The sequence below is a fragment of the Natrix helvetica genome (assembly GCF_964273705.1).
Source record: "Natrix helvetica genome assembly, chromosome: 1".
Lineage (NCBI taxonomy): Eukaryota > Metazoa > Chordata > Lepidosauria > Squamata > Natricidae > Natrix > Natrix helvetica.
This window is the reverse complement of record NC_138548.1, coordinates 2,205,020-2,232,491: the sequence shown is the minus strand read 5'-3', so window position 1 is coordinate 2,232,491 and position 27,472 is coordinate 2,205,020. Positions and strand designations below refer to the sequence as shown.

Sequence of the window (27,472 nt, the reverse complement as noted above, 5' to 3'; positions counted from 1 at the left end):
TCTTTCTTTCTCTTTCTTTCTCTCCTTCCTTCTCTCTTTTCTTTCTTTTCTTTCTTTCTATATCTTTCCTTCTTTCTTTATTTCCTTCATTCTGTTCTTTCTTTCCTTTTTTCTTTTTCTTTCTTTCTTTCTTTCTTTCTTTCTTTCTTTCTTTCTTTCCTTTCTTTCTTTTTCTTTCTCTCCTTCCTTCCTTCCCTTCTTTTTCTCTTTCCTTATTTCTTTCTTTCCTTCATTCCGTTCTTTCTTTCTTTACTTTCTTTTTTCTCTTTCTTTCTTTCCTTTCTTTTTCTCTCATTCTTTTTCCTTCTTTGATTTCTTTCTTTTTCTCTTTCCTTCTTCCTTTCTTTTCATTCTTTTCTTTCTTTCTTCCTTTCTCTTTCTTTCTTTCTCTTTCTTTCTTTCCTTCCTTTCTCTTTCTTTCTTTCTTTCTTTCTTTCTTTCTTTCCTTCCTTCCTTCCTTTCTTTCTGGAGCATCGGAATGCAGCCTGAAAAATGCCCCAAAAGCAGCTGTTTTTCGGGCTGTTTTCAGGCAGTTTTGTGGGCCGAAAACAGTTGAAAAATGACCTGAGAACAGCCCAAAAAACAGCCTGAATATGGTACAAAAATGGCTGAAGAACAGGCCGGTTTTAGGGCCAAAACAGGCTGCAAAGTGGCCCAAAAACTGCCCCCAAAACAGCCTGAAAATGGCCTGTTTTCTTGACCATTTTCAGGCCGTTTTTTGGGCTAAAAATGGTCTGTAAACGCCCTGAAAAATACCCTGTTTTTCAGCACTCCGGCACCTGCAAAGACCAGCTGGCCAGAAACCAGAAGAGCAGCTGGCCACAGCTCACGTGCCCACAGAAAGGGCTCTGCATGCCACCACTGGCACGCCTGCCGTAGGTTCACCATCATGGTTCTAGAGCTTGCAAGGCGGTAAAAGGCTGCCTTATTTCAGAGCACAGTCCAGGGAACAACTGGGTTAAATCACAAGGCAGCATAGGTTGGTTTGAAAAACAAAGACCGTCCCTGTAAAAAGTTGCCTAGGAATGGAACTGGCGGCTTCACACACCCATGGATTCTCCTTTCCTGGTGGTGAGTCCATAATGGCTGCTGGGAAGCCTCCGGTGGCAGAAATCAGATAATTTAACAACCGGTTCTCTTGCCCTAATGACCAGCTGGGTGGGTGTGGGCATGGTGGGCATGGCCAGGGAGTGGGACAGGCAGAACTCACCTCCTGTACACTCCCCAGGAGCAAAAATGGGCTGTGGGAGGACGCTGCACCCCCCCTGCACCCCATTTTGGGCTTAGTAGGCCTCCCTGCAGCCTCCTGGAAGCAAAAACAGGGCATGTGGGGACTCCTAGAAGGGGTGTGGCAGGAAGAGGATGGGCCAGCCAGCAATTTAATAACCAGTTCGCTCAAACCATCCCAAACCGGCTGAATCCTACCACTGGAAGTCTTATAATCACAGGTTTCTGCCCTGGACAAGGGGTTGAGCTAGATGATCTCCCAGAGCCCTCCGGATCGCAGAAACTTCAAAACCCATCTCTTGGGTTCACAAGCAAGATCTCGACTTCTAATTCCCTCTAACGGCAAATCTCTCTTCCTTGGTTTTGTGCCGGGACCGAGCAGATTTACGGATGTATTTTTTTACTACGGGAGAAAGCTAAGCATTGATTTTAGCTTGCCGTTCAAAAAATATCCGGTCGTCCGGTCTGGAACAAGTGACGGCTTGCAACACTCCTCCGGCAGGAAGGTTGTGTTAGTTGTGCCATGAAGGGGAATCCACACAAAAGACCTCCTGTTTTCCTCAAGTGGTTCTTTTTAATTAATTGCTTCTCCCCGCCTGCTTTGGATATTCACCACACAACTCGTTGTTGTTGTTTTAAAAAGGCAATTTACTCATGTCAGTTTTTACTTTTTGAACACACAGTGCTTTTTTTGTTCAGAAGAAAACGGTAAAAAAAAATAATTAAAGAGCAAGAAGCGAAAGTCAAGTGAACTTTGGTACCATTTTTGTGCAATAAATTAAAACAAAACAACAAAAACAAAATAAAAAAACCACAAGGAAATTAAGCCGGAAATCAAGAGAGAAGAGTCCCGGAGAGCTCCAAATGCACTTTGGACGATAGCTAAATAAATATATCATAAGTTAAACATTGAATAAATAGAGTTCATCTATAATAAAATAAAGAGATTATCGCACCAACTTCTTAAGCCGAACTCGATGAGAAAGTTTAGGACAGCCCACAGACAAAGCGAGAGCTCCGGATTGGTGGAATAAAAGTAAGGGGCAGCTGTCAATTTTGCAAGGCAGGGAGAAGTTTAACATAGGCAGGAGGGGCCCGGGGTCCAGGGCCCCACTAGGCCAGGGATGCCAGGGGCTTCCTGCTGGGAAAACATTTCCCTTATAGGTAGACCTCAACTTACAATTGTCTGTTTAGAGACTGTTCAAAGTTACCATGGCACTCAAAAAGTAACTTACAACTGTTCCAACATCCCCACGGTCACATGATCAAAATTTAGGGGACTTGGCAACTGGCGTGTACTTATGACGGTTGTAGGGTCCCATCCGATGGTCACAGCATCCTCCCAAGTGACTTTCCCAGCCGGCTTCTGACTTGTTTTGGGGCATGTCACATTTTTCAATGATCAATTTCCAAACATTTAAAGGTAAAGGTTCCCCTTGCGCATATGTGCTAGTCATTCCTAACACTAGGGGGCGGTGCTCATCTCCGTTTCAAAGCTGAAGAGCCAGAGCTGTCCGAAGATGTCTCCTTGATCATGTGGCCGGCATGTCTCAACGCCGAAGGCGCACGGAATGCTGTGACCTTCCCACCAAAGGTGGTCCCTGTTTTTCTACTCGCATTTTACATGCATTTTACATTCCTTGGGAATCACGAAGATATTTTGGTTACTTTAATAGAATGTAAGCGCTGCTGTGATGTGCTTAATGGCTGTGGCAAAAACAGTCGTAAAATGAGGTGCAACTTAGTGAACTGCCTTGCTTAGTAACAGAAATCCTGGCCCCTGTTTTGGACATAAGTCGAGGACTACCCATAGGAGAGCTGGGACGGGAAAGGAGAATTTGCTGGGGTGAAGCTGCTCTGGCCCTTTCCGTTCATTCCTGTCCGTCCCTTCCCTGTAGATTCTTCCAAGGGGAGCCCGACTATGGGGTGAAGGGGAGCAGCTGCCCTCTGACTGCTCAGGATACCTCCCTCCTTTTCCTGGGGGTCAGCCAGACCCTTAGGCTCCATAGGAGATGGAAGACCCATCGTGGGGACTCTTGCTAAGCTCCGTCCCTATGGCCATTCTGTGGGTCAAGTGGGAAAAAGGAGTAAGCACAGGGAAGGATCAATATTGACCCCCCCCCCATTTCCCACATCCTTCTGCCTCTGCTTCATCCCACGGTCCCCAAGAACCCAGAAATGGGGTCAGTGGGGGGGGGGGTTAGGGGTCTGGATGGAAACCACTCCTGATGGTGGAAAGGAGCTTTCATTGGGGGAGTGTTCTGAACCCCCCCTCAGGAAAATCTCTGGACAGGTGGGGAGAGGAGGTGCTGAGAAGACAAAGAAGGTAGTTGGGGGGGGGGAGAAGAGCCCTAAAAGTCTGGGGCGGAGGCAGTGGTGGGATTTAGCCAGTTCGCATCTATTCGGGAGAACCGTTGTTAACTTTCTAAGCAGTTTGGAGAACCGGTTGTTGGAAGAAATCTCCTTTTGTTTGTTTTTTCCCACTTTCCAGGGCTAATCCTGTAAGGAAGGCAGGAAGAAAACATTCTGGTGTTGTTTCTAGCCTAATCTGCCCTGCTTCCAGAAACTGCCTCTCCGGTTAAGCCTTATTACATTGTAACACTAAGGCAAAATGAACATAGACCCGAGTGATGCTGAGTTGGCCATGCCCACCCAGTCACATGACCACTGAGCCATGCCTAGTGGGAGGCGGGGGGTGGCAATAGAGGATGGGAGAACTCTGGTCAGCCCGAAGGTGATCAAGATGGAATTGGGGGGAGGGGATTTTTTTACTCCCCTCCTCTCTCCGGGGAGGATGGGCAGTGAGCGGGGTGGGGGCAGGTTTGAAAGAAGAGCTTGAGCCTGAGAAGGGGAGGGGGGCTCTGAGGTGGGGCTGACAAGGAGGAGCATTAGGAATGGGGCCCTGCCCAAGGAAGGGAAGAGGGGTGGAGGGAGGTCAGCTGGACTGGCAAAGACGGGCACAGAAAGGGTGGGGCACAGCAGCCTGGGAGTTCCTGGGGGATTAGAAGGATTCCCATTTTTGGAGGAGAGAAACCAGTTTGTGCCAGCAGCTGCCCATCAATCCTGTTGGGATGTCCCAGGGGTGCATGGACTACACTCCCCTCACTGAGGAGGATGGGTTCGGCAGTCTAGTGAGGAAGACTCCAGAGAGAGAGGGGGGGAGGGAGAGAGAGAGACGACTGGCATGGTTTCAAAGGGGAAGCCCCAGAGCTGGCTGGGTTGATCCCTTCTGCCCGGGACATCCAGGTGAGGGATCCATGTGGGCAACACCGCAATCCTGCCCCACAGGAAGGAAAGCCTTTGCAGAACCCTCCAAGGCCTCTGGGTCTCCCCACCCCCAATGCAGTCAGGAAGGATCAGAGCCATGGACCCAGTCCTGGGGTGCCAACACACCCATGGCAACACAATCAGGGGTGTCCACTGCTCCACACACCTAGGCAGCACCAAATGTCACCGGGGAAGCATTTCTCAGCCCATTAACCCAGAGAGAAGAAATGGGCCTGGGGATTCCTGAAGAGACCCCGATATCCCACCCCTCTCCTTCCTTGGCTAAGAAGGTGCTCCACAGAAGAATAGAGTGCAACACCCTGACCTCAATAGGGGCCGTGGGAGAAATTGGGCCTGCTCTATTCCAAGCAGCTAGTCCTTATGGACTTCTGGACACAAATGCTCTGAGGTCCAAGAGTGGTAGAACCAGCTCACAAACTGCCAGAGAGGCGAAGGTGACTGGCATTGCCATCCCTGATTGCCCAAGAAACAGATCAGAACCCCAGGAAGGGGAAGGGAGGTGGGTCTTGGCAACATGGGTTCTGGGTTCCTCAAAATGTCCAGAGGGACATTTCCACCTCTGTGGTGGAAAGTCACAAACATAGCTGGGGACCCCAGGGACCCTTCCTTCCTTGCCCCTAGCAGGACCTAAATCTGAGAGCCCCTCTTTTGTGCCCCCACCATCTCCGTAAAAGGGAGCAGTCAAAAAAGTCAAGATGGCTGCCGTGCCTGCACTATGGAGACAGGGGAAGCAAGGAGAGGACAATATGGATGGGGATTAGGATTGGGTTAAATAAGACTTCTCTACATTCCTTTCCTTCCTCTCCTCCATCCTGTCTGTAATTTCTTTGGCCACTCTTGATGGTTTCCAAGGTGTGAAATATTAGCGTGACTTCCTCAACTGCTGCTGCCTCAAAGAGAATTTTGGGGTCTGGAGATGGGGACAGAGGTGGGAGGGGGGATGGCAATGAGGATGCTGAATTTCATTATGTTTGTGAATGGGAAAGGAAGGGCTATTAAAATGTTGGGAAGACTTGTAGTGAATCCATGTCTTGTGAGGATTCGGGAAAGATGGAGGTGGGTTGACCTTGCAGGGAAGAAGGTTGAGGGGGGCACAAGAGGGTCCTCAAAACTCTGAAGGGCTGCCAGTTTGCAAAGAGTTCAGACTTCTCAGAGATTCTCAAAGGTGAGAGTAGAACAAATGGGATTAAATTTCAAGGATGTAAATATGGATTAAACCAGTGTTTCTCCACCTTGGGCCCCTTGAAGGTGGGTGGACTTCAACTCCCAGAATTCCCCAGCCAGCCAAGATGTCCACTCGTCTTCCAGGACCCAAGGTTGAGCAACACTGGATTAGATATTAGGAATTTGTTGGGTTAGCTTTAGCACACAGTTCCTTCCCCTTTCCTGGAGCTTTTCAGAGACTGGATAGTCTCAGGCAAGTGGACTTGATGACCTCTGAGGTCTGGGACACCTTCCAGGATGCTGAAACACCAGCCCTTCTTAGTCTACAACCTGTCCCCTAAAAGCAAACTAAGTTACTGGTCCTCATGATCTCTTTGTGCCGTAAGGATTTCGGGAACATCTGCCTTGTATTAAGCCCACTCAATTGGCCTTGTCTTAATGCAGGATGTTTGGCAGGAGTACCTCCCTCCCAGCAGGCCTCAAAGATTGAACCCGGGGCCTTCTGCCATTCCCCAACAGGTGTCTTGTGTCTGAACAGCGCACCAATCTTCCCCTCTTAAATTCAGCTCTGCAATGTTGAAACAGACTCCATTAAGAAGTTATATATCTAATTTTTACACAGTCCTGTTGATCACGGAGCTTGTGCATTAACGTAACATTACGATCCTAGACTGACGACAGAAGGGAAGAATTCCACAACCTGTCAGCCTCTTTTCCTGCCAGTCTTTTTTTAAAGAAACGAACTCTTGGCCTGCCAGACAGGAATTGAGGCCCCGCTTTGGTTCCCAAATGGAATCACTTAACGGAGGACCTCCCAGGCTTCTCCCATGCAGACTCTCAGCGGTTGCTCCAAGATGTCAGCAGATGCAATCTGTCGAAAATCACAAGAGGGACCCCTTCCTCCTGCACGGAAATCTGGGAATGAGTTAAGCGCCCTCGTTTGTTCTCCCCAACCACACAATGTCAGTCCTGAGAAGCCGAGAATGTATGTTGGTCAAGACTCAAAAGAACGGCCTTCTGCCCAGTGCCTCATCACCCCTCTGGTCAGAAGGTGGAAGTTATTAGGTGAGGTCCCAAAGTATAGCTATCTCTGCTCCCCAGCTGCTCGGCGTATCCTGCCAAAGATGCTGTTTCCTCGGCTGTGAGTCCTTTGGCCCTGTGCCTCCATCACCATCCTTGAGGTAGACCTTCCAAGCAGTTGTCCACATCTGGTCCTCTCTTGTCTGCTCTCCTTCTGCTTTCCTACTTGGAGGTGCATCCTGGCTGGTGCCCCATGGGTGAAGCCTAGGGATAATGGAGACTCTCTTCCTTCTCGTTGGCGTTTCCTCCTGCTGGTCACACGCAGCCGCATTCCTTGGCCGACACCTCATTTACGGTGTAGTATCGATTCCCCGTGTCCAAGAACGAGACGTCGTCGTCGTACGACAACGGTCGGCAGCACGGACGAGCCCGCACCTTCTCCTTCCGGATCTTCCTCATGCTCCGCACATGTTTCAGGGAGATGTCGTAGTTCCGCACGGCCGAGTCGCAGGTCCCGCTGCAGTAGCGGAAGAGGACCGTCTCGTCCGAATTGTAGCCCAGGCCTAGCTCGCTGATGGTCACCTCCAGCTCCTTGAGGGAGCAGGGTTTGTGGCGGGCCTTGGCACGCTTCATCCGGTTGCTGGTTTTGGCAAAGAGAGGCAGCTCGTGTCCTCCCGAGTTCATGGATTGGCTGTAGCGCTCGATCAGGGTGGAGATCAGCTGGTGGATTTCCCCCTCCGTGTAACTCTCAAACAAAGTGCTGTCTGAAATCAGAAGAGGGACAGAGGTCAGCAAGGGGAGAGAAACATGTGCACAGGGGGCATCTGTGGGAGCTACGTTGGTGGCCGATTTGCTTCCAGGTGAATCCAAGGTGCTGTGGTCACCTTTAAAACCCTGCATGGCTTGGGACTGTGTTATCTGAGGGACCACCTCTTCTTGGTTACATCCACCTGACCCAGCAGAGCAGGGAGGCAGGGAATGGGTGTGGGTCCCGTCTCCTAAGGATGCCCACGCAGAAGGACAAAAGAGAAGGGTCCTCCCTGTGGTGGCTCCCTCCCTATAGAGCAGTGTTTCTCAACCTTGGCGACTTTAAGTCCTGTGGACCTCAACTCAGCTCTGCTGGCTGGGGGATTCTGGGAGTTGGAGTCCACAGGACTTAAAGTCGCCAAGATTGAGAAACACTGCTATAGAACATCAGAGCCACGGTGGCGCAGTGGTTAGAATGCAGTACTGCAGGCTACTTCTGCTGACTGCTGGCTGCCTGCAATTTGGCAGTTCGAATCTCACCACGTTCAAGGTTGACTCAGCCTTCCGTCCTTCTGAGGTGGGTAAAACGAGGACCCAGATGGTTGGGGGCAAGAGGCTGACTCTGTAAACCGCTTCTCTGTGAAGCGGCATATAAGTCTAAGCGCTACTGCTATCATCCCTGGGGAGATAAGACTACCCCCCCACCCTGCTTTGACACTCTTTCGCAAGCCCTGAAGCAGGAGTGAAATTCAGCCGGTTCTGACCGGCCTCCTCCCCCCCCCAACCCCCCGCCTTGCACGAAACAGAAAAACGTAGAAAGTGACAGCAGAAAAAGATCTAGTGATCCAGTGGATTTTGCTCTTTGAATTTTGATTTTGGTTTAGCAATAGCCCTTAGACTTATACACCACTTTACAGCCCTCTCTAAGCGGTTTACAGAGTCAGCCTCTTCTCCCCCAACAACCCGGGTCCTCATTTTACTGACCTCGGAAGGAAGGACAGAAGCCTGAGTCAGCCTTGAGCCGGTCAGGATCGAACTGCTGGCAGTGAGCAGTGAGTTAAGCTGCAATGCTGCATCTTAACCTACTGTGCCGCCATGGCCCTGTGTTTCCTTGTTAATTAAGGGGTGTTTTAAAAATCATTTCTATTTATTTTTTTTTTGCGAGCTGACGGGCATGTGTTTACCCCGAGCATAACGAAGCATGCGAAAGTTTGACCAGGCTTTTCCCCGCCATGAGCTGGGATAAGGTGTAGCTGACTGCAGATCAGAAGTTTGACTTAGTGCCAGAGCTTTTGTTGCCTTTAACGTTTTAATGGGCTCAGTTTTATAGTTGTAATATGGCTTTTACGGGCCTTTAACTTTTCAATGGGAGCTGCCAAGAGTTGCTTCTAAGCTGGGTGGCCGCATTAATGTTTTAAATGAACATATAGATCCTAATCTATTTATTACCTAATCCTAAAAATATTCATTGGTGTCCCAATGAGGCCTCGGGAAGCAAATGAAAGAATCATGATGACAGATTTATCGTGAGTCTCATTTAGTGGCCTTTCGAAGTTACAACACCAAGTGAAGATGAAATAATAAGAAAGACTCTGGACTGTGCTGAGATGGGCAAGTTAACAAGAGAAATCCAAGGAAAAGAAGAGACAGAATATTATTTGGTATGGGAAATTTGGTACAGGTGGCCGGAGGAAAGAAACAAAGATTAACGATAAGTAGCTAAGAAAGAGAAAAAATATCAATAAAGGATAAATGTTCTATACATCAAAGAGGGATAAAGTTTGTCTGAGGTAATTAGCCAAAATACAAGTAGATAAGTAAACGATAATGAAATGGTTAGAAATGGTGAAACTCAATGATAAGGTATTAGGAGGAAAAATATTGCATATAAAAACACGTACCGATCTAAAGTTGCTATAAGAAGAAACATAAAGTTTCAGTGTGTTGTATAAATGTAGTCTATGTCTTTGTATTTGTGTGTTTAAAATAAAATATATATTTTTTTAAAAAAACAAAGTTACAACAGCCCCAAAAAAGAGACTTACGACCATTTTTCACATTCACGACCGCATGCATCCCCAGTAGTCACGTGTTCAAAATTCGGCCACTCGGCCCCTGACTCATAGTTATGACAGTTGCAGAGTCCCTGGGGGGAGGGGGTGTCATACAATCCCTTTTTGTGACCTTCTGACAAGCCAAATCTGTAGGGGAGCCGAAATCACTTAACGACCGGGTCACTCACTTCACAACAGGCAGGGATTCGCTTAACAGATGTGGCAAGAAAGATCGTAAAATGGGACAAAACTCACTTAGCAACCATCTTGCTGAGCAAGGTAGGTTTTGGGCACAATCGTGGTCGTAAATTGAGGACCACCTGTGTCTATGAAGCTAGGGCAAGATTCTTTACATGTGCGCAAACTGACCAGTTCTCTGGAGCATGTAAACATACACGCATGTAGGGATTACAGATCGTCCTTGCATAATGTCCGCCCTGTTTAATGACCGTTCAAAATGATGATGGCACTGAAGAAGTACTATTACGACCATACCAGCATCCCCACAGTCTTGTGATCGAGATAGGGGCTCTGCAACCACCAGATTTTTATAACCCATGCAGCATCCTGTGATCAGATTTACAGCTTCACAGAGTTGGAAGGGACCTTGGAGGTCATCTAGTCCAACCCCCCACCAAGCAGGAGACCCTACACCATTTCCAACAGATGGCAGTCCAGTCTCTTCTTGAAAGCCTCCAGGGATGAAGCTCCCACAACTTCCGAAGGCAACATCTGTTCCAGGGGTTGATTGCTCTCACGGTCAGGAAATTCCTCCTTATTTCTAGGTTGCTTCTCTCCTTGATTAGTTTCCATCCGTTGCTTCTTGTTCTGCCCTTGGGTGCTTTGGAGAATAGTTTGACTCCCTCTTCTTTGTGGTAACCCCTGAGATATTGGAACAATGCTATCCTGTCTCCCCTAGTCCTTCTTTTCATCACACTAGACATACCCAGTTTCTGCAACCTTTCTTCATATGTTTTAGCCTCCCGTCCCCTAATCCTCTTTGTTGCTCTTCTCTGCACTCTTTCCAGAGTCTCAATATCTTTTCTACATTGTGGCGACCAAAACTGGATGCAGGATTCCAAGTGTGGCCTTACTAAGGCTTTACAGAGTGGTATTAGCACCTCCCTTAATCTTGATTGTATCCCTCTGTTAATGAAACTTATTATTGCATTGGATTTTTTGGCTGCCGCTGCAGTGGCCTCCTATTTAGCTGCTTAAAGACTCGGAGATCCCTCTCACAGTGACTACGATGAAACCTGCTTTCTCCCAGTCTACATATATTTTATGCCTTGGGACAATGGTTAGCCACTGGACAGACCAAGATCCATCTGACAGGTCTTGATATAATCCATCAAAAGGAGGTTTAAAACACTTCAAAGGCCAGGCAGACTCGATCCACAATTTTGCCAGACGAACAGGGCTCTGACATTCCTCGACTTATGACAGTTCATTTAGTGGCCGTTCAAAATGACAACGGCACTGAAAAAGGTGACTTACAACCGTGTTTCACACCTATGACCATTGCAGCATGCCCACGGTCACGCGATTAAAATCCAGGCGCCCGGCAACCACAATCTCTGGTGTCAAGCTGTTCCTCTGGTGAATTGTTCTGACTGTGAGGAAGTTTCTCCTAAATTCCAGGTTGCTTCTCTCCTCGATTAGTTTCCATCCGTTGCTTCTTATCTTGCTCTTTGGTACCTTGGAGAATAAGTTCACCCCCTGTTCTTTGGGGAAGCAGCTCAAATACCGGATCACTGCTATCATACCCTGGTCTCCACTTGTGCAAAGAAACGCAAAAACCAGCTGGCTGGTACGCCTGTGGGCGCCTGGCTACATGGTCTCAAGGTTTCCAGCACTCCAACAAGCGCCAAGATCAGCTGGCAAGCGTGCACACGCGCCCAAAGAGAAGGCTCCGCGTGCCACCTCTGGCACATGTGCCGTAGCTTGACCCTCACTGCCCTAGCCCTTATTTTCACTAAACGAGACATACACGATTCCAGCAATCGTGGAATCTTTGTATTTTTTTAGCCTGCCGTCCAGTGGTGGGCAGTCTGCGTCGTTGGAAGCAGCAGCGACCCAAGCCTGCCACGCCCCCGGACCTGTTCTCCTACGGCGGCGCCATCTGTGCAGAACAATTTTCATTGCCCAAATTTAATTCTTTTCCCCCCCATTTTTTAACATTTTGCACATGCGCAAGCCCATTTATGTGCAAATGTGTACGCATGCAGAGCGCACATCAAAGTTGCACGCAGGCACAAAGTTTCCACACGCGCTTGCTTCCGTCCCCTAATCCTCTTTGTTGCTCTTCTCTGCACTCTCTCTAGAGTCTCCGCATCTTTTCTAACATCTTTTAATCTATTCCAAGTGTGCTCATACCAGGGCATTATAAAGAGGTCCTAAGACTTAAGACTGTGCGGTTGTTTTGTTCCCCGAACTCCCTTAATTCTACTGATGTTCTGCAAAGAACTCCATGCCCCCCAAGAGAGCGGCTGCAATAGGATTCGTAATAGGCATGAATAAACATTTGACTAATCCCATTTCAAAGGCCAACTCAGCTCGTGCCGTGAAGACAGTTATGACTCTGGAATCTGAGACAGGAAGCCAAGAGCTGCTTACTCAAAGGCAGACATCCCCTCCGACCAAATTCCCAGGAAGTGAGTCAATCTGTATAATGTCAAGCAGCAAAAAGATTTCTACCCAGCTTTGCACATTAATGTGCTGGACACCTCATCCAGCCCAGGGCCCTGTTTCCAAGCCTTACATGTCTGCGCAGCGGGTTACTATATACACAATCAAAATCACGTGATTTGAGTTTCCTCTTCAGGATCTGGCCTTCCAAAGAGCAGTCAGGGTGGATCTCCTCTAGGACTGATCGGTTGGATGGTCTTGCAGTCCGGGACTCAATGCAGGAGTCTTCTTCCCCAGCACCTGAGTTCAAAGGCCTCCATTCTTTGGTGCTCAGCCTCTCTTATGGTCCAACCTTCACAGCCATCCATGGCAAATGGGAAAACCAGAGCGTTGACTATGCGCACTTTTGCTGCCGGGCTGATGTCTCTGCTTTTTAGTATGCTGTTTAGATTTGCCATAGCTTTCCTCCCCAGGAGTCAGCATCTCTTAATTTCTTGGCTGCAGTCTCCATAATGCGGTGATCTTGGAGCCCAGGAAAATCTGTCACTACCTCCATTTCTTCCCCATCTATTTGCCAGGAATAGAGAGGGAAGGATGCCATGATATTAGTTTTCTTAATGTTGAGTTTCAAGTCAACTTTTGCACTCTCTTTCTTCACCCGCATAAAGAGGCTCTTTAGTTCCTCTTCACTTTCTGCCATTAGAGTATTAGAAGTATTAGTACCACTTTATAAAACCTTAGTAAGACAGCGCCTGGAATATTGCATCCAGATTTGGTCACCACATTACAAAGAAGATGTTGAAACTTCGGGAAAAGTGCAAAGAAGAGCAACGAAGACAATTAGAGGCCTGGAGACTAAAACAAAGAGACTAAAAGAATGGTTGCAGGATTTGGATTGAGCAGTCTAGAGAAAAGAAGGACTGGGGGGGACCTGATAGCAGTCTTCCAGTATTTGAGGGGCTGCCCCAAAGAGGAAGGGGTTAACTTGTTCTCCAAAACCCCTGAAGGCAGGACAAGAAGCAACAGATGGAAACTAGTCAAGGAGAGAAGCAACCTAGAACTAAGGAGAAACTTCCTAACAGTGAGAACAATTAGTCAGTGGGATGACTTGCCTTCAGAAGTTCTCCATCACTGGAAGTTTTCAAGAAGAGATTGGACAACCACTTGTCTGAAATAGCATAGGGTCTCCTGCTTGAGCAGAGGGCTGGACTACTCCGAGGTCCCTTCCAGCTCTATTCTGAATTGAATTTTTTTCTGCTGCACTTATAGCCTTTCAAAAGCAATCCCTAATCCTTCAAAGTTTGATTTAATTACCCACACAGATCCACCCTAATCAGCTGCTTCTTGTAAGAGTCTCATTCCTACACAAGCGTACAATTAAATCCAAATAAAAGGCCACCATAAATAGCAGGAAAAAAAGCCAAATGTATCCCAGCCTTTGTTTTCTGCTCAAACAGCCACAATTCCACTTAATCCTTTGTTCCCACTGACTCCGGGAGGCGGGGTCTGGATTTAATTGCAAAAAGGGTTATGCGGATTACCCTTCCGCAAAGCAGCTGATTGGGCTAGATTTGGGTCTTTCCTTACGGCAATCTTGGTGTGATTAACTGATTATCTCTGTTTTAGATGTCTGTTTCCGTCGGAGAGAAGCACTTTTGGAAAAGTGGGTCTGTCTATTTTAATGAAAAGAAAAACCAGGGGTGACAGGATAGCAACTTCCACAGTGGTGAAATTCAACTTTTTTTACTACCCGTTCTGTGGCCGTGGCTTGGTGGGTATGGTGTGGCTTGGTGGGCGTGGCAGGGGAAAGATACTGCAAAATCTCCATTCCCAACTCTGGAGCCAGCAGAGGTGGCTTTTGCCGATTCTCCGAAGTACTTAAAATTTCTGCTACCAGTTCTCCGAACTACTCAAAATTTCCGCTACCAGTTCTCCGAACTACTCAAAATTTCCGCTACCAGTTCTCCGAACTACTCAAAATTTCTGCTACCAGTTCTCCGAACTACTCAAAATTTCCGCTACCAGTTCTCCGAACTACTCAAAATTTCCGCTACCAGTTCTCCGAACTACTCAAAATTTCCGCTACCAGTTCTCCGAACTACTCAAAATTTCTGCTACCGGTTCTCCGAACTACTCAAATTTTCTGCTACCGGTTCTCCGAACTACTCAAAATGTCCGCTACCAGTTCTCCGAACTACTCAAAATTTCTGCTACCGGTTCTCCGAACTACTCAAAATTTCTGCTACCGGTTCTCCGAACTACTCAAAATGTCCGCTACCAGTTCTCCGAACTACTCAAAATTTCTGCTACCGGTTCTCCGAACTACTCAAAATTTCCACTACCGGTTCTCCGAACTACTCAAAATGTCCGCTACCAGTTCTCTGAACTACTCAAAATTTCCGCTACTGGTTCTCCAGAACCGGTCAGAACCTGCTGAATTTCACCCCTGATCTTCCAATATTTGAGGGGCTGCCCCAAAGACAAGGGGGTCAACCTATTCTCCAAAATACCTGAAGGCAGGAGAAGAAACAATGGGTGGAACTAATCAAGGAGAGAAGCAACCTGGAACTAAGGAGAAATTTCCCAACACTTAGAACAATCAAACAGTGGAACTGCTTGCCACCAGACGCTGTAGCTGCTTCAACACTGGAGGTTTTTAAGAAGAGACTGGACAGTCATTTATCTCAAATGGTCTAGACTCTATACCATTATAGAGAAGATGAGAGAAGACCAGCTCCACTGATTGGACATGTCCAGAGAGCAGCACCTCCCACCATTGCCAAGACAGCCTATCAACTGGAAGTCAATGGCCGGCAACCTCATGGACGTCCAAAACAGAGACGGCGAGATGCCATCAACAAACACATGCAAGCTGCAGGCCTGCGCCCCGGAGATGCAGTCAACCGTGCAAAGTGGATCCGAAAAGCAGAAAGTAGGAAGTAGAACAGATATAAGCAGGGGTGGGATTGAAAAAAATTAGCAACCGTTATCTGCCCGATTACTGGGTGGACGTGGCCATGGGGACGTGGCTTAGACAGCTTCCTGCACCACAGTGAGGGGGATTTTCATCCTCCTCAGGCTCCAGAGGCTTTCCTCGAGCCTCGGGGGGGGGGGGGGGCGGAACAGCCTCCCCCAGGCTCCAAAGGGCCTCCGTAGGCCGGAAACGGGCCTGTTTCCAAACTTCTGGTACTTCCGGCCCTCCCAGAGCCTCTACAGGGCCCTGCAGTTATCTGGCATCCAAAGCAAGCCACACAGAGACTCCTGGGAGGGGCAGCGCGAGATGGGTGTGGTCAGCCAGTCCTTTCAACTACTGGTTCGGCAAACCAGATTAAAATTAACATCTGGTTCGTCCTAACCGGTCTGAGCCGGCTGAATCCCATCCCTGAATATAGGCTGTCCTGTTTAGATGTGGTGGTTGGATTAGAAGACCTCCAAGGTCCCTTCCAACTCTATTATCCTTTTTTTCTTCTGCTCTCAACGTCCACTCTGAAGAAGGAACTTTTAAAAAATCAGCTGGAATATCTGGGAACCGCTAATCCTTGTGTACCGATTGTGATAACAGGTGGTGTGTCCTAATGCATTGATGTGAGAAACTAAAAGTCATACACAACTTTGACTTTCTCAGCATGCCAAAGATCTTAAAAGGTTTAGCCAATTTTGCAAGCTTTTCAAAATGTGAGGCTCTACGGACAAAATCTAGGAGCATCAGAAATGTTCTAGAATTTAGGGACATTAAAAACATTCCTCATCTTACAGCGAAAGGTGAGGTGAAAATTTCCATTCCTAAGCAAGACAGTTGTTAAGCGAATCGTGCCCCATTCTGAGACCTTTTTTGCCGTGATTGTTAAGTGAATCACTGTTATTAAGTGAACCATGCGGTCGTTCACTGAGTCTGGCTTCTCCCATAGACTTTGCCCGGTCAGGAGCCAGCTACATGACCCCAGGATAATGCAACCATCATAAATACATGCGGCTTGCCAAGCGCCTGAATTGTGACCACATGACTGTAAGGGATGCTGCGACGGTCATAAGTGTGATAACTGGTCCTGAGTCACTTTTTTCAGTGCTGTTTTAACTTTGAACGGTCATTAAATGAATGGTTGTAAGATGAGGACTACTTGTAGCGACGTTCATGCGTGCAACCATGTTCTTAGAAGGATCCAGAAGGTGATTCAGACAAACCATAAACCCCACAAAGCCAGAATATTAGGGACTTGTGCGTCCGGTGTCCAAATGAAGTCAGAGACACTGACACAAACTTGTAGTTTTATATCAACAAATGTAGTTCTCATCTATATTCACAGCAGACAAGATAGTCAGGAACACAGGAACATCATGAGGTAAATCAAAAGGTATACAGAGCACACGAAGAAAAAGGCGGGGGGGGGGGGGACTCCACTTTTCACCCACAACAACCAATCACAGTGTAGATTGCCACATGCACGAGCAGACAATATCATCAGGAACACAGGAATATCGTGAGGTAAATCAAAAAGTATATACAGAAGAAAAAAGGCAGGGGGGGAGAGAAACTCCCCTTTTACACCCACATCAATCAATCATAGCATAGATTGCCTCATGTATAAGCAGACTAGATAGTCAGGAACATCGAAACATCATGAGGTAAATCAAGAAATATTCACAGGAAAAAAGGCGGGGGGAAAAGAAACTCCCCTTTTATACCCACATCAAACAATCATAGCATAAATTGCCTCATGCATGAGCAGACTAGATAGTCAGAAACACAGGGACATCATGAGGTAAATCAAAAAGTATATACAGGAGAAAAAGGCAGGGAGGAAAGGAAAACTCCCCCTTTACAGGCCACCAATCACAGCGCAGATTGCCTCATGCATGAACCAGCACTCTCCTACCAATCAACTACAACTGTGTGTTGTGGCCCCATCATATACTGCTCTAGCTACTAAATTAAATAGCCTAACATAAACAGCCTGAGGCCAATTGGCACTTAAGAGTACATGTCAGTCATGAAATCTTCTTACCTTCACTACCGATTCGGAACAGGGAGCACATGCGCAGAGCGTCCGTGAAGACATCTGGGTGGGTGGGCGGAGCCTCCCACTGCAGCCACTACCGGCTTGCCCGAACTGGGGCAAACCAGTAGAATACCACCTCTGGTACATGTAGTCCTCAACTTAAGACCATAATTGAGTCCAAAATCTCTGTTCCTAAGTGAGCCATTTATTAAGTGAGTTTTGCCCCATTTTATGACCGTCCTTGCCACAGCTGTTACGTGAATCACTGCAGTTGTTAAGTTAGTAACACGGTAGTCAAGTGAGCCCGACTTTCCCATTGACTTTGCACGTCGGAAGGTTGTAAAAGGGGATCACACATGACCACAGGACACTGTAACCATCATAAGTACAAGTCAGTTGCCAAGCATCTGAATTTTGATCACATGAGCATGGGGATGCTGTAATGGTTGCAAGTGTGAAATGAGTCATAAGTCACTTTTTTTAGTGATGTTGTAACTTCAAACAGTCACTCGGGGAACAGTTGGAAGTCGAGGATCAGCTGAGATCAGGCCACCCGCAGGCCCTCCGTGTGGGATAAAACCCCTCAGAAGCGATGTCCCTCATTCCTGGACACACCCATTGCACCAGAGAGAGAAAAGGAAGATCAGACACAATGACTTACACTGGGAGATCAGCGACCTGCGGCGTCCCAGCTCCCGTGGAAACCTTCTGGATCCCTGGGCCAACGAGGGAGACGAGGAGGCGTCCGTGGCGGCAGTTCTGGAGAACAGCGACAAAGGGAAGGCAGCGGATTTGAGGCTCCGGCTGAGCACGTCTCTACAAACCAAAACGGAGAGCATGGAGCCGAAAACCATGATGCCTATGGCTGCAAACTTCCATACCTTCATCTTAGACCCAGTCAGGACATTGGAAATCTGGAAGACAGTCAAAAGCAACAGGCTTAATTCCACCTGTCCTCCCCGAGGATGCCACACCGGCAAAATCCAAGGAAGTTGCACCCAGTCTCGACTTTTTCTCCACCACCACTCCACCCTGTCAAATGCAAACTCCCTAAGAGTCTAGGGTGGGAAGAGCCAGCCGCGTTCCCTGCTAGAAAACGGTGCCACGTTGGCAGAACCCCTGACTAACAAAGGAATTTTCATTTTCCCAGTCTGTGTACCCTTTCACCCCACTGAATGTTAGATCGCGCCTTTAGCAGCATCAGCATATGAAAGAAAAAATCCATTTATTTCTTGCCCTCAGCTCTCTGTGCCCATGGCTCTCTGTGGCTCGATTGCTACGGAGTTTATCAAACTATTGAAAAGTATCTGGAAAGATTTTTACCCAGGTTATCTAGGCATGTGTGTGTTTGTGTGTTTCCCAAAAGTCATAACACTTGTAAAAAAAAGTGCAAGGCTTTAGTTTCAGGGTTGTGGCTTCCATTTTGCCCCCCCCCCTCCTTTTATTTTTTTTTATTTTTTACTCTCCCTGCAAAAGCTTCTACAAATATCGATAAAGGCCAATAAAAGGAAAATAAATAAATAAAATGATTTGGGTTGTTGTTGTTTTTTTAAATGTAGAGACCATTCTTGACTTACACAATCACAACGGAGTCCAAAATTTCTGCTGTTTGGCAAGGGAGCTGTGAAGAGAGTTTTGCTTCATTTTATGGCCTTTCTCGCCATGTTTGTTAAGTGAACCATGCAGTTAGTAAGGGACTCGTGTGTTTAGTAAGCTAATCCAGCTTCACCCGTTGACTTTGCTTAAGCCAGTTGTGAAGGTTACAAATGGTGACCACCGTGGGATATTCCAACCGTCGTAAACACATGCCTGTCGCTAAGCACCAAATTTTGATCATGCGACCCTGGAGATGCTTCATGGGACAATGGGACAACTGGGGTGGCCATCTGGAGGCAAGCAGCCAAGGGCAGCCCCCTCGCTACCAGCAAGTCAACTCTGCCAACTGTCACCAAGTCCTTGCAGGACAACTCAACATAGGCAATTTGCTCTGAGCACAGCTCTCTGTGGGCGCCCAGATGGAGACCCAGGTGAGCAGGTGGGCAAGCAATTGGGTGGGTGGGCAGAGCGGACAGTGGCAGTGGCAGCAGCTGGGGGCTTCCCATTTTCACACTGCAATGTAGAAGGACACACATTCAACTTTGCAGCTATTAAGATTGTTGGACGAGCAGGCACAAAAACAGCCAGGGAAGCAATTGAAGCCTGGGAAACAAACCCCTCGCCAGTCAACAGGAGTGCTGATAGGCTGATTTGCTTAGCCTATCAAGTGCTTAGAAGGCGAGCAATGGGCAGGACAAGGAAATGACCACCAATGACTTAAAAGCCAGCAATCAACACACCCCAATTAGCACCTAAAAAGCCACATACAACAGGCACCATACAAACTATATTTATATGGAGTCAAACTATTCTCCAAGGCACCTGAGGGTAGAACAAGAAGCAATGGGTGGAAACTAATCAAGGAGAGAAGCAACTTAGACCTGAGGAGAAACTTCCTGACAGTTAGAACAATTAATCGGTGGAACAGAAGTTGCCTCCAGAAGTTGTGAATGCTCCAACACTGGAAGTCTTTAAGAAGATGTTGGATAGCCATCTGTCTGAAACGGTATAGGGTTTCCTGCCTAGGCCAGGGGGTTGGACTAGAAGACCTCCAAGGTCCCTTCCGACTCTACTATTGTATTGTAAATACCACACCTCGAACAGCACACACTCTGCTAGAGAGAAGTTCCCCAAAGAAGGGCTCCAGCATGAGTCCGAAAGCTCAGCAGACTGGTCCTGGGGACCAACCCAGATTGAATCCTGCATTTTTACATTCCCCCCCACCCCTCGCCGCCACCATTGCCTCCATGCTGAGTTCCAGGGCATTCCAAGTTCGGACCATTGAGTAGTGGTGGCAGAGGACAAGGCAGGTAACATGGAGGAGGTGGTGGACAGGAGCTTCCTGTAGGGGATGTGAAAATGGGAAGCCCCTGGCCGCCACGGTCACTGTGTCCATGTCAGGGTTCCGAGTAAGGCATCCACCCAAAGCAGAACTCCGAGGCAGGTAGATTCCTCAAAGAACTTGTTTATTGGACACATCATATCGGCATAGCTGGTGAAAACCAACTCTAAGAATTCCAGCGGTTTCTCCCCTAATTAAAAGAGTAAATATTTCCTTCCCCAGGTGTTGCCGATCACATTGTCCAATGAAGGTAGCCAGGAGGCTGCTTGGTCGCTCCTCTCCTTCACTTGCCATCTGTTGGGATGACCTTGGTTCCCACGAGAAAACATTCTGTTTTGACTGGAAGCCTGTCTATCTGCTCCGCCCCTCCCTTCCCCCTTTCAAAGTTCGTGGCAACTGCGAGGCAGGAAAAGATTTATTTATTAATTATTTATTTTATTCGATTTATCAGTCGCGCCCTCTCCGCGAAGATGGCTTCAGCCAGGTCAGCTTCAGACTTGACAGCCCACCTGCTCGCTCACTTGCCTACCCAGCTCTCCCTGCAGGCACGAGCGGTGAGTTGTCCCCACGGCGAATTGCCCATGTTGTGTTGTCCTGCAACAACTTGACAGCACCAGACCCTGCTTCTATCTATGCCACTCCGAATCACGGAGTTGGGCAGCGTAGAAATTTAATAAATGGTTCTTATTGTGACTATTCCCAGAATTTTATGGCATCTTCATACCCAGCAAAAATGCAATTTTCCCACCAAAAATGCTGTCCTGTACTTTCCAGACAGAAATGCATTCTTTTTTCCCCCTTGTTTCAAACCCGAGCATAAAATTCAGAACAGGATTAAGCCTGGCGTAACATGGGCCACAATGGAAAATCTGAAGACGCCGAATAAAAATAAAAACCTGGTCTCCATCAGAAGGATGATTGTAATGAAAATTATCCACGGTGAGGGAAGAGAAAGGGAGAGTCTTCACGATGTAGGTAGTCCTCAAATTACGACGACAATTGAAGCAGGATTTCCATTGCTAAGCAAGGCAGCGGTTTTCAGGTTTCACGTTTTTATAACTTGATTGAAATAGTTTGATCGTATTTTGAAAGCAAGGCAGTTCTTAAATTGAATTCAGCCTGATTTTATGACTTTTTCATCATGGTTGAAATCATTCCAACTCTATTATTCTACTCTACTCTACTCCGTTCTATTCTATTCTATTCTACTCTAGTCTAATTCTTTTATTCTATATTCTATTCTGTTTTATTCTATTCTATATTCTATTCTATTCTATTCTTTTATTCTATATTCTATTTTATTTTATTCTATTCTATTCTTTTATTCTATATTCTAGTCTAGTCTAACTTAGTCTAGTCTATTCTGTTTTATTCTATTCTATATTATTGTATTGTATTCTATTCTTTTATTCTATATTCTATTCTATTTTATTCTATTCTTTTATTCTATATTCTATTTTATTCTATTCAATTCTTTTATTCTATATTCTATTCTATTATTTTATTCTATAATCTATTTTATTCTATTCTATTCCATTCTTTTATTCTATAATCTATTTTATTTTATTCTATTCTATTCTTTTATTCTATATTCCATTTTATTCTATATTCTATTCTTTTATTCTATATTCTATTCTATTTTATTCTATTCTATTCTTTTATTCTATTCTATTCTATACTCTATTCTATATTCTATTCTATTCTATTCTATAAATCCAAGTCCTTGGTGAGGGTCATGATTTAGGATGTGAAATTCTGACCTCTATTACGGTTGTTACTCCCTGTAATCCAGCCGGCCTACCTTGCAGGCCCGTCGCAAAGACAATATTGTTCACGGAGGGGAAAATGCTCGGAAAGGACTTTGTTTTGGCTCCTTGTTGCTTTTCTTCTTCTTTTCCCCCCCTTTTTAAAAACCGAGAGCTCTGGTTCCTTTCTTCCACAATCTGCCACTTTGAAGGGAAATGGTTTTTCAATTTTAATGTGCTCTGACATATTATTTCCTGCCCTAGGGGTTATTTAAGGAAGTATTTGGATGCGCTTCAGTGGCTAAGAATACATGAGCTCAGCCCCCCGATTTAGCCTTCAGGAGAAAAGATGGAGGGGAGCCGAGCGGCTCCTTTTTTGGCCAAATCTAGTCTTCCTCCAAGTACAGAATTCAAATTCCAGGAAGGCAGATTCGAACTGAAGGTGGAGGAGAGGAGAGAAGAGTAATGGAATGGAATGGAATAGAATAAAAGAATGGAATGGAATAGAGAATAGAATAGAAAAGAATAGAATAAAATAGAATAGAATAGGAATAGAATAAAGGAAGGGAAGGGAAGGGAAGGGAAGGAAGAGAAGGGAAGGGAAGGGAAGAGAAGAGAAGAGAAGAGAAGAGAAGAGAAGAGAAGAGAAGAGAAGAGAAGAGAAGAGACCTTGGAGGTCATCTAGTCCAACCCCCAGCTCCAGCAGGACACCCTATCCCATTTCAGACAAGTGACTGTTCAGTCTCTTCTTAAAAACCTCCAGTGATGGAGCATCCACAACTTCTGGTGGCAAGCAGTTCCACAGGTTCATTGTCCTCACTGTTAGGAAGTTTCTTCCTCCTTCCTTCCTTCCTATCTCTCGATGAACTTCAGGAGTCACCAGAGATGGTGGGTTTCTTCACTCCCACAGAAGATGAACAAGCACCCGTATGCAGACCCCTGAATTTGAAATCCCATTTAGAACAGGGGCTGGGCTGGATGACCTCCGTAGACCTTCCCAACACTGAGATTCTGAGAAGGCCGGGATTGTTTTTCTCTCACTGCTGTTGGTGGAACCCAACTTAAGACTATTATTGAGTCCAAAGTTCCCGTCCCTAAGCAAGACGATGGTTCGGTGAACTTAGCTCCATTTTATGACCTTTCTTTCTTTTTTTATTAATTCACCTACAGATTTCTTGCCACCGTTGCTAAGTGAATCCCTGCAGCTGCTACGTTAGTCACGTGAATCTGGCTTCCCCGTGGACTTAGCTTTGTCAGAAAGTCACCAAAGGCGAATCACGTAACCCCGGGACGCTACAACCGTCATAAATGTGAGTCAGTTGCCAAGCACCTGAATTTCAATCACGTGGCTGCAGGGATGCTGCGAGGGTCGTAAGTGTGAAAAAACGGTCATAAGTCCCCTTTTTTCATTGCCCTTGTAACTTTGAACGGTAAGAAACTTTGAACTCTCCTCTCTAACCCCCCCCCCCCCCCAATCTTATCTTGCCTCAAAATGCTCTCTTGTGTGACGGCACGCGTGACGCTACAATCAAACCTTCTTTTAAAAAAGAATTTGTGCTTGTAGAAAAAGAAGGAGAAGAGGAGGCAGAACCTGACGGGTTTTTTATTTGGGGTATTTTAATTGCATTCAATTTATTTAGGGGTTTTTAAACATTGTGTTTTTACTTGTTTTTATCTATCAGTTCACCTCCTCCTTGTATATGTCGTATATATGTCTTGGTATATGTTTTGTTATATGTATGTCGATATATTTATTTCCTATGTTTTGTTGTATGCCGCCCCGAGTCCTTCGGGAGAGGGTGCGGCTAAGAAATAAATATTTTTTATTATTATTATTATTATTATTATTATTATTATTATTATTATTATTATTATTATTATTATTATTATTATTATTATTATTAACCTGAGGGAGGAGTCAAGAGAGCAATCAGCACGGAATCCTTACATTGTCATCAACGATCTAAGTCTTGAATTCTGTTCATTCTTATCTAGCGCCAATTTCGGGCAAACTGTCAGTTGGCCAGATTCTTTTGTAATATCACGAGCAAGAAATCCCCTTAAGTGGAACTTTAGCCTTGATTCTTCGCCCCCGACCGTTGCACATCCACATGCAAACACACGCTAAAAGCAGGCGGAGTTTCAGTTGCGCAATGGTGGCTGCCATTTTGACTTTTTCTTTAACCTGTCCTGCAGAGCAGTGGTCGGTTGCTACCGCTTCGGACCGCTTCGGCCAAACCGGTAGTGGTATAGCGGCCTGGGTCGCTGGAACCGGCAATAACCGAGGCTGGCCCTGCCCCAAACTGGTTCCTGGTCACCACTATGGCTGCCGCCATCTTGCTTTTGTGTTCTGCGCATGCACAGAACAATTTTAATTGAACTGCGCATGCATGCACAGCATGCTTCCAGCACACAAAGTGTGCGCACGAGCGAACCGGCAGTAAAGCTGCCCAGAACCCACCCCTGATGCAGACACCCCGGTCCGCAAGCATGTTCCTCCTTCCTCGATCGTCCCATTTGGGGGTACCACTTCAGCATTAGCCCTCACGCACACGTACCCCAACTAAGGGATCCGAGTCGTGTCTCTCAAATGCTAGCTAAGAATTCTGGGAGTTGAAGTCCTCACAGTTTAAAAGCTTCCGGCTTTCAGGAACACTGGAGCTGGTCGCCTTTTGGACTTCAATATATCTCAAACGGCCCTCTCCCTTTCTGGGGCTGGGACAAATGGCTGGCATTTTTTTGACTACAGATAGGCCTTTTGAGATTTTCCACTTGATTTTTAGGGAGATAAAATTCCTAGCGGGGGAAGGGGCCCTGCCCTAACACATTCATGAATGCAAGACTTGCTCTTGGATGGGACAAGAGCCCCCCCACACACACACACACACAAACAGCTTCAGAAGATTGCCCCATCTCTGGACTTCCTTCCTTGCTCCTCTTTTCCCCCACAAAAATTGCCTTGCGAGGTAGGCTGAGCTGAGAGGGACTGCTCTAAATTCACTTTTGTGCCTAAGGTAGGACTAGAACTCATGATCTCCTGGTGATTGGCCCAATATCATCCAGCTGACTTTCATGGCTAAGGTGGTACTAGAACTCACTGACTCCTGGTAATCGTCCCAAAGTCATATCTAGGGTGGTACTAGAACTCACTGACTCCTGGTGATTGTCCCAATATCACCCAGCTGGCTTTCATGGCTAAGGTGGTCCTAGAACTCACTGACTCCTGGTGATTGTCCCAAAGTCATATCTAGGGTGGTACTAGAACTCACTGACTCCTGGTAATCGTCCCAAAGTCATATCTAGGGTGGTACTAGAACTCACTGACTCCTGGTGATTGTCCCAATATCACCGAGCTGACTTTCATGGCTAAGGTGGTACTAGAACTCACTGACTCCTGGTGATTGTCCCAAAGTCATATCTAGGGTGGTACTAGAACTCACTGACTCCTGGTGATTGTCCCAATATCACCGAGCTGACTTTCATGGCTAAGGTGGTACTAGAACTCACTGACTCCTGGTGATTGTCCCAAAGTCATATCTAGGGTGGTACTAGAACTCACTGACTCCTAGTGATTGTCCCAATATCACCCAGCTGACTTTCATGGCTAAGGTGGTACTAGAACTCACTGACTCCTGGTGATTGTCCCAAAGTCATATCTAGGGTGGTACTAGAACTCACTGACTCCTGGTGATTGTCCCAATATCACCCAGCTGGCTTTCATGGCTAAGGTGGTCCTAGAACTCACTGACTCCTGGTGATCGTCCCAAAGTCATATCTAGGGTGGTACTAGAACTCACTGACTCCTGGTGATCGTCCCAAAGTCATATCTAGAGTGGTACTAGAACTCACTGACTCCTGGTGATCGTCCCAAAGTCATATCCAGCGTGGTACTAGAACTCACTGACTCCTGGTGATTGTCCCAAAGTCATATCTAGGGTGGTACTAGAACTCACTGACTCCTGGTGATTGTCCCAATATCACCCAGCTGGCTTTTCATGCCTAAGGCAGCGCTAGAACTCACCATCTCCCGGCAATTGGCCCAAAGTCCCTTAACCAGCTTTCCTGCCTAAGACAAGACTAGAACTCCAATCTCCTGGTGCTTCCCTGCCGAAGGGCTGGATTAGAACTCACCGTATCCCAGGGGGTCCAAGCCAGCACTTGACCCGCGCCGTCCCAACTTCAAAATAGTCGCTAAACAAGGCGATCGGTAAGCGAGGTCAACCTTTAGAACACGGGACCAACACGAGCAACTCTGCCAGTTCACGTTAGGCTCATCCCTTTTGTTTTCATTTAAAACTTTCCGAAACTCAAGGAAGGCGGCTTCAAACGGCCAGCTGAGTCTGGCGGCAGAGGGGAAGTGTTGACGGATCTGTTTTTCCAATTAAGTCCCGTTCCCCCATTCCCCCCCCCCCATCCCTCACCCATCTGTCTGTTAAGGAGACATTGTCAAGATGTTTAGGAAAAGGCCAGGATTAGAAAGCTTGAAGAAGTTTTGCAAAAACTGGGAAAGGGCTGCCGGGGATGCGAGGGGGGGGAGAGGGGGGTGTTGGGGAGAAGACCAGGATCTGGGGCAGAAAAACAGAACAGGCCGAATGGCTCGCCCTCCCCACCCACCCCCCTCTCTCTCTGTCTCTCCAAGCCCCCACCCACCCTCCAATTTTTAATTTCCAGTGTCTAAGTAAAAACAGTTGTTCCGTGGACGACACCAAACCCCTGCAAAGTTTCTCAAGCGGATTTTGGGGGGGGGGAGTATTGGCATTCTAGCCAGTGAGACTGGATTCCCCAGGTCTTCCACCATAAGCCCCCCCCCCCCACCTCCTGTGTCATGGTTAACACACACAGAGAGACACACCAACTCAAAATTAAAAAGGATGGATTTATTCCTTTCTGCATTGGGCCCTTCATAGAACCCAGAACAACAGGGCTAGAAGGGGCCTTGGAGGTCTTCTAGTCCAACCCCCTGCTCAAGCAGGAGAACCTGTCCCACTCCAGACAAATGGTTGCCCAGTCTCTTCTTTAAAACATCCAGTGATGAAGCGCCCACAACCTCTAGTGGCAAGCAGTTCCACTGGTTAATTGTCCTCACTGTTAGGAAGTTTCTCCTCAGTTCTAAGTTGCTTCTCTCCTTGATTAGTTTCCACCCATTGCTTCTTGTCCTGCCGTCAGGTGCTTTGGAGAATAGCTTGACTCCCTCTTCTTTGGGGCAACCCCTGAGATATTGGAACACTGCTATCCTGTCTCCCCTAGTCCTTCTTTCTCTTAAGCTAAACATACCCAGTTCCTGCAACCGTTCTTCATATGTTTTAGTCTCCAGTCCCCTAATCCTCTTTGTTGCTCTTCTCTGCACTCTTTCCAGAGTCTCAACAGTTTTTTATACTGTAGTGACCAAAATTGGATGCAGTATTCTAAGAGTGGCCTTACTAAGACATTATAAAGTGGTACCAAGACTTCACATGAAGTTTTGGTGAAGACAGAAATGAAGAGAGAGAGAATGTTAAGTGAAGAGAGAAAGAGAGAGAAAAAATGAGAGGAAGGGAGAGAGAAAGAGAGGGACAGAGAGAAAGAGAGAAAGAGAGAAAGAGAGAGAGAATTAGACAAGAGAGAGAGAAAATGAGAAAGAATGAGAAAGAGAAAGGGGATGAGAAAGAGAAAGAGAATGAGAAA

The 27,472-nt window shown here is 46.8% G+C and overlaps 1 protein-coding gene across 2 annotated transcripts in view; it reads right to left on the bottom strand.

Annotated features, from left to right (window-relative positions):
- Window positions 1-444: 444 nt before the first annotated feature.
- The window catches only part of NRTN (neurturin), a 56,467-nt gene continuing 29,439 nt past the window's right edge, over window positions 445-27,472 (bottom strand). The window contains exons 1-3 of one of the 2 annotated variants that reach the window (XM_081939932.1): window positions 25,940-26,045; window positions 17,787-18,039; window positions 445-7,463 (exon numbers count right to left, since the gene is read on the bottom strand). In XM_081939932.1, the coding sequence (XP_081796058.1) occupies window positions 7,015-7,463; window positions 17,787-18,012 (675 nt within the window). In that variant the 5' untranslated portion in view covers window positions 18,013-18,039; window positions 25,940-26,045 and the 3' untranslated portion in view covers window positions 445-7,014. Of the gene's footprint in view, window positions 7,464-17,786; window positions 18,040-25,939; window positions 26,046-27,472 lie in introns of those variants that run through there. The other variant, XM_081939933.1, reaches the window with a different exon arrangement.